The 9729-nt window shown below is 30.4% G+C and overlaps 3 protein-coding genes across 7 annotated transcripts in view; 2 read left to right on the top strand and 1 right to left on the bottom strand.

Moving 5' to 3' along the window:
* Nucleotides 1-332: 332 nt before the first annotated feature.
* On the top strand, nucleotides 333-2974 carry LOC141461186 (uncharacterized). The gene is made up of 3 exons (XM_074141985.1): nucleotides 333-488; nucleotides 727-927; nucleotides 2060-2974. Exons 1-3 carry the CDS (start codon nucleotides 444-446, stop codon nucleotides 2441-2443), a joined length of 630 nt encoding a protein of 209 aa, XP_073998086.1. The 5' UTR covers nucleotides 333-443; the 3' UTR covers nucleotides 2444-2974.
* Nucleotides 2975-4108: 1134 nt separating this feature from the next.
* On the bottom strand, nucleotides 4109-9540 carry mRpS11 (mitochondrial ribosomal protein S11). The gene is made up of 5 exons (XM_074141986.1): nucleotides 9258-9540; nucleotides 8821-8954; nucleotides 7985-8085; nucleotides 7283-7348; nucleotides 4109-5534 (listed from the first exon to the last, which is right to left on the bottom strand). The coding sequence occupies exons 1-5, from the start codon at nucleotides 9464-9466 to the stop codon at nucleotides 5427-5429; spliced, it is 618 nt and encodes a 205-aa protein (XP_073998087.1). The 5' UTR covers nucleotides 9467-9540; the 3' UTR covers nucleotides 4109-5426.
* LOC141461185 (uncharacterized) overlaps nucleotides 9512-9729 on the top strand; it is a 45499-nt gene continuing 45281 nt past the window's right edge. For all 5 annotated transcript variants that reach the window (XR_012462645.1, XR_012462644.1, XR_012462643.1 and 2 more), the window contains exon 1: nucleotides 9512-9652. The gene's annotated coding sequence lies outside the window, so the exon portion shown is untranslated. The remainder of the gene's footprint in view (nucleotides 9653-9729) is intronic.

Genomic DNA, 9729 nt, shown 5'->3' with positions numbered 1-9729 from the left:
CATATTTCCAAATTCGACTTTGAAAACCATTTCTTTACCGGGGTTTCCTCTCTATTCAATAGTTCACTTCCTCAAGAATGGCTCCTAGGCTGTTCTATAAAATCCTGAATTGATTGGAAACTGGCTTCCCTGAGAAGTTACGCTCCAATGTAATGACAATGTAATTTTAATTAGAAGTAATGGACTGACAAAAAGAAGAAGATCAATTACACTTGAACTTATTTAATTAATTAATCTCTCCGCCTACCTTAAGATTTGAAATAACATTTTATTATCGATAATATCAAAATTGATAATGCCAAACAAGTGTCAAGAAAATCAAATTATTACATGCTAGCTACTCAACTTAAAGGGAGATAAGATTAGGAATTTATTATTTATTAGTTAGTCTATCTGCAATTTTACACAGATCCGAGAAACGATTCCGGGTATTATCAGCTGCAATGAAGCAATTTATAGTTCTGTTTTCTACCTTGATTTTAGCTCAGGTATGTAACACTTTTTACTTTTTTTTAAAAAAAGAATACCAATCGTAAAATTTGTGATTTTTCTCTAAGTTAATGCCAGGTTTGGTGCCTTATAAACATTATTTTTTTTTATGAAATTAGTTTGTATTCATCTGGTAAAGGTTTTTCCATTTGAAAATAATATACGAGTACCTTAGCTCGTACCTTAGTTTTTCAATGTTATAATGCTTTCAAATTATTTTATAATGTTTTCACACAGGGGCTTAACTATGAGGAAACTGCTTTGCGGGATGAATTTGAAAAGAAAATTGAAGAATTGTTTGGTCCATTGATGAAAGAATACAATGAACTGAAAACTTTAATCGAGAAAATCAAACAATATCAAGAATCACACAAAATCTCTTCTGAAGCTTTTGCTGAAAAGATTTCTAGAGTGCCTGAGCCCTGTCTAGCAACAGATGTAAGTGTACAATTTATAAATTTCTTTTCTAATTTTTAAGATCAATTCTTAGTTATCTTTTATGACGAAATTAAGAAATTTGAACTTGGTCAAAAGAGATAGTGTTAACGAAGAAACATTTCAAGACTCTTCTTTCAAATAAAACATCTCCAGAAAGAGAAGGAAGCCAGTAGTCTGGGATAATGATTCCCTTGTGCCCCGTGAAGCTTTCCCACCTACGTCCTATTCAGATATTCTTTAGACGTATCCCAAATTAAGAAGGTGGGGTATACAGATGGGTAGAAAACCCTCTTCCAAAACTGCCAAATCGGGGAAGCCGATAGGTTAAAGAAACCAAAATACCCATCCAGAAATATCCCGCCCAGAAACATCTAGGTTCTCCAGAAAAGCCGCCGAAAGAAAGGAGTTTCACGCTAACTTTCTCAAAAGTCCTAACGTAAACTTTTTTCTTCAAACAACGCATTTTAGAACATATTTAATTCTTACTATATAACATCACGTAGTTTGTAAAATCGTAAATTACTTCGATTCTGCATTAAAGGGAAACCTAGTCACCGCAGAATTGTCGTACATTGAATTTCCCAGACACGTTTTACAAATAAAAGTTTTAATTGTACAACATACATTTAATATAATAAGATTATAAATAAAAACTAAGAAATCAAATTTAAGAAAACCGGTGATTAATTTTCTTCACATTAGAAATTTGAGCAAAATATTTGAACCAAATTAGTCTGCCCTTTTTAAAATATAGATAGTATAACTGTACAGAATACTTAAATGGTACTTTGAAGATTTACCATCCCTTTTTATAGAAGTGCCCTCAATGGAATTGCCCAAAAACATGATTCAAATAAAAGTTGTAGTCCAGCATGAATACTATGTGTATTCAAAATTGAAAGAAAATAGTTTGAATAACTATTGAGAAAAGTCTAAAAAAACAAGAAGTGGAAAACCCGATCAGTAATGTCGCATTTTCACTTGAGGGAAAGCTCGATAAGTTACAGCTGGTTCCATAGTGTGGTGACCCAATCGAAATACTAAGTATCAGTTTCCAGATTTTTAATCTTTAATATATTTCATTCACAATCTGACTTTCTCATCACTAAAAATGTTCTTTTTACTATTCCAGACGCCAGTTGCCGAAGTCAGTGACTCGGATGCTTGTGATAATTTGACTAAATCATTGCAACAGGCTGTAGCTCTGTCTGAAAACATAACTCACTGGTTATATAGTGCAGCACAGACTTTAGGGCATAAATTATTGAATTTATTGCACTGCACAAATGTAAATCCAGTAGAAGCTTTAAAATGCTTTGTAAATGATGTTAACGATTTGAAGGATACAATTGAAGCTTACAAACCTATTGTAGAGAAATATAAAAATGAAGTAGTTGCATTAGCTAAAGAATTAAAGGTAGAATTTAAGGAATGTCTAGGTTTCAGTTCGAAAGTTCAAGCTATAGCAAGCAAGATGCTTCTTAAAGCACAGCTTTGTGAAAATTATTTAGCCTGAGAAAATAATATCTTTAAGTTTCTTGAAACTATTTTCTTTTCAAAGAATTTATATTTTCCTATTTCACATTAAGTACCTAAAAAAAGATGTAAATACAATGTATTATACCAAAAAATTAAAAGAATTTCTTTTATTCTTTCCCATCCAAAAGTTGTTTAAAATCTTAAAAATTGAAAACACTTCTTTAATTTTAAGCAGGGTTAAAAAAACAAATCTTTAAAAATTTTGTAAAAGCTTTATTTTACTTTATTTATTTATTTTTTTCAATCAGTTTTACAAATCCTTTTAAGGTAAAGGTTTTTCTTTCTAAAATCTCTACGATTACTTCAAGCTTTTTTATTTATTTATGCATCATTAAAATAAAAGAAGGGGATTATATTAGCGTACTGGATTCCCAAGTGATGAACGAGGGATTGAGTCCACCTGCTGGTCCTGAGATTTTCTCTTCTAAAGAGCTTGCTCTTACAAGCTTACTGTCCGATGATGGAAAGTATGGTCCGAAAAGGGAGGACTTTTTCCAGAGGCCGGCAGTGCACTGCAAAAAGGGCATCAATAAACTCGCCTAAAATTGATAACTAGGGAACGGATTCGTATGTATTTACATATTTTTTTCTAGGCAATTTACAGACGTTTTTCAACTAGAAGTATTCATACTGACACTTTTTAAGCCGTTTGAGTCTACTTTTATTTCACATATTTCCACATATTTGGATGTTATCGCATATTTATACATATTTGATTAAAATAAATAAATATTTCTACATATTTAATCAAAATATGTACATATTTTTTCATATTTTTCATTTTGGGCATATTTTCATAATTGGGAGGTGGTTGACAGGAACTGTGAACCACAGACTGTAGGGCTGTGAATCACAGCGGGTACAATGGTTATTGTAATTTACACAGAATGCTGCTAAACAGTGACGGGCACTTGTTAGTTCTTTGAAGTTGTCTGACGTTGTCTCTTTTTTCAGCTCTTGCATTCATTTCTGACAATTGCGTATTTCTTGCACAAGCCATTATCCAACTTGAGTCCCAAAATGTTCGACTGACAGAAAACGTGTCCAACGTTAAAAAAGTCATCGAAAAGGTGGAAGGAATACCTGGGGGTAAGGGAGATCTGATGATCAAAACTGGTAGAAGTACTGAGCAAGAACAAAGGGTGGGAGACCATCTGCCAGATTTCTGATATTATCAGTGGAACAGAAGTCACCTCAGAACATCGTGTACCCTTTACAACCAACGAGATAACTTCTTTCAGCAAGGCACCTATAACATCTGTAGATGTTGAACGATCTTTTAGTCGTTACAAGTCCATCTTACGCCCAGATCGTCGTCACTTTACGTTCCAACATTTGAAATTTCATGTGGTTGCAAACAATTTCGAAGAGTGAAGTTTTCAAAATTGAAAATTTAACACATCTTTTTATAAATAGTAAAAATGTTCTTTGTTGTATAAATCATTATAGCTTGTAAAAACAAATTATTTTGTTCCTAATAAATTATTATGAATTGTAAAAATGTTCTTTTCTTGTATAAATAATTATAACTTGCCCCCCCCCCCTCCAAAAAAATTCCATTTTCATAAAAAAAAATGTCCATTTTACTTAAATATTCCAGAAAATATTTTAAGAAAATCACATATTTTCCACATAATTGACGAAAATAAATGCATATTTTAATTAAATATTTGGCATTTTTAAATACATAAAAATCCGTTCCTTATTGATAACTAATAATAAAGTTTAATACATTACATACTTTTTGTTACCCGAATTTAACATCTTAAAAATTATTGATGGGAAATACAAATCTATGAGTGTGCATTTGAATTCGAATCCAGAATCTCCGAGTGGGAATAGTTTTATTACAGAAAAAGTGGGACGAAGTATGTTTTGTTTTTTTGCCTTACATCTTAGTTTTGCTTTACTTAATTTTCTTTCCACTATTATTAAATTTTTTATGAATAACTCTAAGTTTTTGTATTAGATAAAGTTCTTTACTTAAAAGTTTTCAAATAACTTTTCTAAGACGTTTTCATTAAACGCTTGTTATGTTTACAAAAAAACTGTCTATTAGGATAGGATTTGTAAGAGTTGATCGTTAACAAACTGCCCGAAAAAGGCGTATTGTTGTAAAACAACCATGTCTTGGTTTAATAAGAGTATAAAAAATATAAGTTAAAGCAATACTTTTTTAATAAATAAAACCTTCCAATTTCGACCTGGAAGATTTTAAGCTCTCAAATGAAATTATATCTTACTGTAATTGGCAACGTGGTGTTATTATGTTAACGAAAATTTATTGTTCTTACGATAGTTTTAATTAAATTTACTAAAACAGATCTAAACTAATAGAAGTTAAGGCCCCATTTAATGAAAGATGATCGTTACGCATTCTAAAGAAGTATAAGATGGAAAGTACATAAAATTGGTCGTTGGAAGGCAATTCACCTAGAATAAACTTTCATTGATAAAAAAAAAAGAAAACTCACAATCAGGGCCGGATTTAGATGAAGAGAGGCCCTAGGCTATTCCACTTATGAGGCCCTTTCACCTCCCATTTTTAAGTTTGAAAAATTACATTTTTATGTTTGTTTATTAGTCATTATGCGTAGAATTGCTCGCTTATTTTCGGTTCAGAATTTAAGTGTTCACTGTTTTTTAGAATAGTGTAATTTTAATTTTGCTAACAATTTGAATGTAGGCCCCTCTTGATCTTGAGGTCCTAGGCTGAAGCCTAGTTAGCCTATAGGAAAATCCGGCCCTGCTCACAATCAAGCCGTGACATCACAGAAAACTTGGTTAATTAACTTGGTTGATTTCTTTCTTTAAAAATATTTAATTTAACAATTGAAATGTTACAAAATATGAAAGAAATTGTAAATAATGCAAATAACTTTTGATCACTATACCTAGCAAAATTAAGATTCTTGCCAGGAATTACATTTTAGGCACAAAAAAAAAAAATCACTTCTTCTCTATAGCCTACGTTGTTTCCTAGGTCTCGGTGGATTCCAGGAGACTGGAGTATTATCAGTTATAGAAACAATATTTAAACCTGCCATTTCTAGACCTTTTATCGCTGACTGAAAAATAAAAATATAAACACTATTTTAATCAAAAATATATTTAAAAAATTAAAAAACCTGTGAACCATTGAGATTTAATCAATTGTGAAGCTTGATTTTGGATTCAGATATGAAGTGCTGGTATAGTTGCGATTCCTTCCGGTGATATGTTTGCATTTTTGTTTATTTGTTACTACTTTTACTATTCCCAGATAGGTGATAATAAACTTTTTGAAAAAAAAAAAAAAAAAAAAAAAAAAAAAAAAAAAAAAACAGTCGTCAGTATTACCAATTTTATGAATCAATTTCCCCGTTTTTTAAAAAGATTTTCTCGAAAATGGTTGCTAAGATTTTGTCTTTATATTATAATTATTGCCCACGTATCGGTTTTGAAATTTTCCCCGAAAATTCTATTAAAGGCACTTGGGGGGGGGGGGGTGAGGTGGATGGACTGTAGCCTAAGATGCTGTTTCAGAGCATTTAACGAACTTGCCTCCCATTTAATATTAATAAGGATTAAATATAAACAAAAATTTTAAATTATATGTAGAATAGTATTGTGTATAATTGAGTAAAATATCGTAATAATCTGATTAGTACGAAGCGAGATATTGAGAGTTTAAATTTGGTTTAGTTTAAAACTATGAAAACTTTAACTTCAAATATTTCGTAAACTACTCGTTCGTTTTGGTTTATATTTTACTGGTATATGTAGAATAGAATTGTGTATAATTGAGTAAAATATCGTAATAATCTGATTAGTCTGAAGCGAGATATTGAGAGTTTAAATTTGGTTTAGTTTAAAACTATGAAAACTTTAACTTCAAATATCTCGTAAACTACTCGTTCGTTTTGGTTTATATTTTACTAGTATATGTAGAATAGAATTGTGTATAATTGAGTAAAATATCGTAATAATCTGATTAGTCCGAAGCGAGATATTGAGAGTTCAAATTTGGTTTAGTTTAAAACTATGAAAACTTTAACTTCAAATATCTCGTAAACTACTCGTTCGTTTTGGTTTATATTTTACTAGTATATGTAGAATAATATTGTGTATAATTGAGTAAAATATCGTAATAATCTGATTAGTCCGAAGCGAGATATTGAGAGTTCAAATTTGGTTTAGTTTAAAACTATGAAAACTTTAACTTCAAATATCTCGTAAACTACTCGTTCGTTTTGGTTTATATTTTACTAGTATATGTAGAATAATATTGTGTATAATTGAGTAAAATATCGTAATAATCTGATTAGTCCGAAGCGAGATATTGAGAGTTCAAATTTGGTTTAGTTTAAAACTATGAAAACTTTAACTTCAAATATCTCGTAAACTACTCATACGATTTGGTTTATAGTTTACCAGTATATGTAGAATAGTATTGTGTATAATTGAGTAAAATATCGTAATCATAATTTTTTAGCGATTATTATTGTTTGTTTGGTACCTTTAAAGGGGGAACATTTATAATATTACAGTCAAGTATTGTTTGTTACAAATTGTAAGTTTCAAGAAACTGTAATAACGTAAACCACGGTAAGAGAAAGACGACACTACTTTGTTTTTTTGTTTTTTGTCAGTAAGAAGTAAAATTTAAATTAAGCTAAATATGTAACACCTTTTCGAGTCATGAAGAATCATAAAGAATTTTCTAATCTAACTCACATCTAAAACCACATAAAGATAAATTATTGATCTGTAAACCACTTGCACATTGATCAATGATATTAAAAGAGTATTTTTAATAATAATCAAAAATAATTACCATTCTTCCAGGACCTAAACCTCTTACGCGAACCCTAATTGTAGTGAATCCTTTCTTTTTAACATTCTGAAAATAAAAAAATATCTTCATATTAGAGAGAGAGAGAGAGACAGTGATAGAGAGGAGGGGGAGTGAGTGAGAACGTTAGAAACTGATGATTGGCAAATTGGATTAGAACAAATGATTTGGCAGATAGTTCTGTAATGCTACGCGCATACTATTATAGTTACTAAACAATTAGAATGGTAACCTAATTAACTACTACATATGAGAGGAAACCGCTCTAAAACCATGTCGCTGCAATCGCTAATGTGCGATATGACCCTGGAGACCCGAAGAAACAATTCGCAAAAACGATGGATGACACCTTGGACCTTAGACAAAAAAATAAAGATAGGTACTAGTTCTATAAGGGAACATTACAACAAGCCTCTTTTAATCAAAAGATAGGTTTGATTAATGTAGAGTCTTAAGGCAAACTGTATCAAGAAGAGATGAAATTGTCTTCCCTGCTTTAAGTTCAAAAACAGAAATAGAACATTTTTTTTAATTTTTTTTTCTTTATTACGTTTTACATTAATGGGGAACGGTACATAAATGTAGTGTAAAATAGTTAGCTCATTGGACCCTCAATAAACTTTAGCCCTTTTACTACTAATATAGTAGCTTTATTAACAAAAATATATAAATCCAAATAATTACCATGCCAAATGTTATTGCGGTCGCTTGTGCAGCAATATTAGTACCTTTTCTAGTGTGCTTGAACCCTTCAGCGCCACAGGTTCTAAAAGCCTTTGGTTCACCTAAATATATATACTGATTAAACAAAACAAAATTCAAAATTCAAACAGAAAATAGCAAATTGCATTATCTACTCGGGTGCAAAAAGAAAAGGAACACTTAAGTTAAATTAAATTCAAACTACCTCAAGGCAGGTAATATTTACTGGTCAATTTTCAAAAATAAGTCGAACAGAATGTAGCTTAATTTGCAATATTGCTCAAGGCATGTTCCAGGTCAAATCCTGTTAAGTATTGTTGCTTACTTTTTAAATGTATTTGTTTCCAACCCTTTGACAAGTGAGCAGAACTAAATATCAGCTGTCTGCAAAGTTTGCAAGTGCACGACCAATGTTGGATTTTCCAGTTCGTAATTATATGTTGAAGAATAAAATTAATTGGCTTAATATGTAATATTCCTTGTAATTCACTAGATTTTTACACAGAAAATCTATAATTTTATGAGATTGTTGACTAATTCGAACTATCTTTTTAGATGTTTCATGAAAAGTTGAATATGGCGTACAATACAGAATATTATTGTGTATCACAGAACGTTAGTTCTATAACATGATCGCAAAAAAATACTAGTACTAATTTGAGAAACCAGAAGTGTATAATTCACCTTCTGATCATTTTTCTTTCAAACTCTTTTCAAGATAGTCGGTAACAGGAATGTATTCAGAAGTTTTTCAAGTTTTTTTTCTTTTTGCAATCGACTAAATTTTTAAAATATTTATAATTAAAATTAATACATACCTGTGTTTGCATCGTTGAGAGATATAATAGTGTTATTTTTAGAAGATTTTATATTACAAATAGGAATCTTTGAAAATGGTATTCCATTGAACAACATTTTTGGAGTATTTTCTGTGGGAAACATGTCCTCTCGGCTACAATATAAAAAAAAAAAAGTTAATGAAACACTCAAGAACAAAAACAAAAAGAAGAGAAAATAAGGAGGCTTAAGTCTGGTTTAGTCGGCCTCTTATGTGTACATAAAAACCTAAAGCGAAATAAATACTAAGTGCACTACAACTTCCACTTTTTTCAAAAGAAATTTCTTGTCTATTTGGTTATACATACCTACATAGTGAGGGAAGAGCCTTTTATTATTCAGTGATTATTTACAAACTTTCACATTTACGTTTGTTCAAGATAGAATTTAGCTTCAAAAAAATTATAATACATCTTACCTTTTAATTAAAGCATCAATATTTACAGAACTTTCCCCAACGGCACCTTCATCTTTTATGGAAGAAATAAATTGCCTAGTCCTTCTCCTTTCATCTAATTTGTGACATATAAAACTAGTATGAAAAAATCTAGTCGGTTTACTTAAATTGTAAAATCGCTCACACACTTCAAATAGATTTTTTAATGGATATGTTCTATTTAAGAACATTCTGTGGTCTTAATACAAAATAAATGTATTAACAACGAGAACTTCGTTTTTCTAAGGTTATAATAATCTAGTAAGGTAATATTCTGGTTTCAACGCCGACCATCCAGCTGTCACAACTTTTTCCCGCTTTACTTTAAATTTGGAATGAAATGAAGTGAAATTTTGGTTTGACAAACTTCAGTTTTTGTAAGTTAATACAATGGCATTCTGTAAACTAAAGGTTAAGTGGTAGTATTTCAATTAGTACTTAAATTAATTCATCA

Source organism: Rhodnius prolixus, unplaced genomic scaffold (genome assembly GCF_049639745.1).
Source record: "Rhodnius prolixus isolate KJV_2025 unplaced genomic scaffold, Rpr scaffold_6, whole genome shotgun sequence".
In the NCBI taxonomy this organism is placed as follows: domain Eukaryota; kingdom Metazoa; phylum Arthropoda; class Insecta; order Hemiptera; family Reduviidae; genus Rhodnius; species Rhodnius prolixus.
Note: the sequence above shows the minus strand (reverse complement) of the source record. Positions and strands in the feature narration are given on the sequence as shown.

Excerpts from the sequence above, each read along its gene's own strand:
- LOC141461186 (XM_074141985.1), top strand. The coding sequence starts at position 444 with ATGAAGCAATTTATAGTTCTGTTTTCTACCTTGATTTTAGCTCAG. Across the intron at positions 489-726 it reads CTACCTTGATTTTAGCTCAG|GGGCTTAACTATGAGGAAAC; the intron begins GTATGTAACACT and ends GTTTTCACACAG. Across the intron at positions 928-2,059 it reads AGCCCTGTCTAGCAACAGAT|ACGCCAGTTGCCGAAGTCAG; the intron begins GTAAGTGTACAA and ends TTACTATTCCAG.
- mRpS11 (XM_074141986.1), bottom strand. The coding sequence starts at position 9,466 with ATGTTCTTAAATAGAACATATCCATTAAAAAATCTATTTGAAGTGTGT. Across the intron at positions 8,086-8,820 it reads TCTCAACGATGCAAACACAG|GTGAACCAAAGGCTTTTAGA; the intron begins GTATGTATTAAT and ends ATATATATTTAG. Across the intron at positions 5,535-7,282 it reads GTTTAGGTCCTGGAAGAATG|TCAGCGATAAAAGGTCTAGA; the intron begins GTAATTATTTTT and ends TTTATTTTTCAG.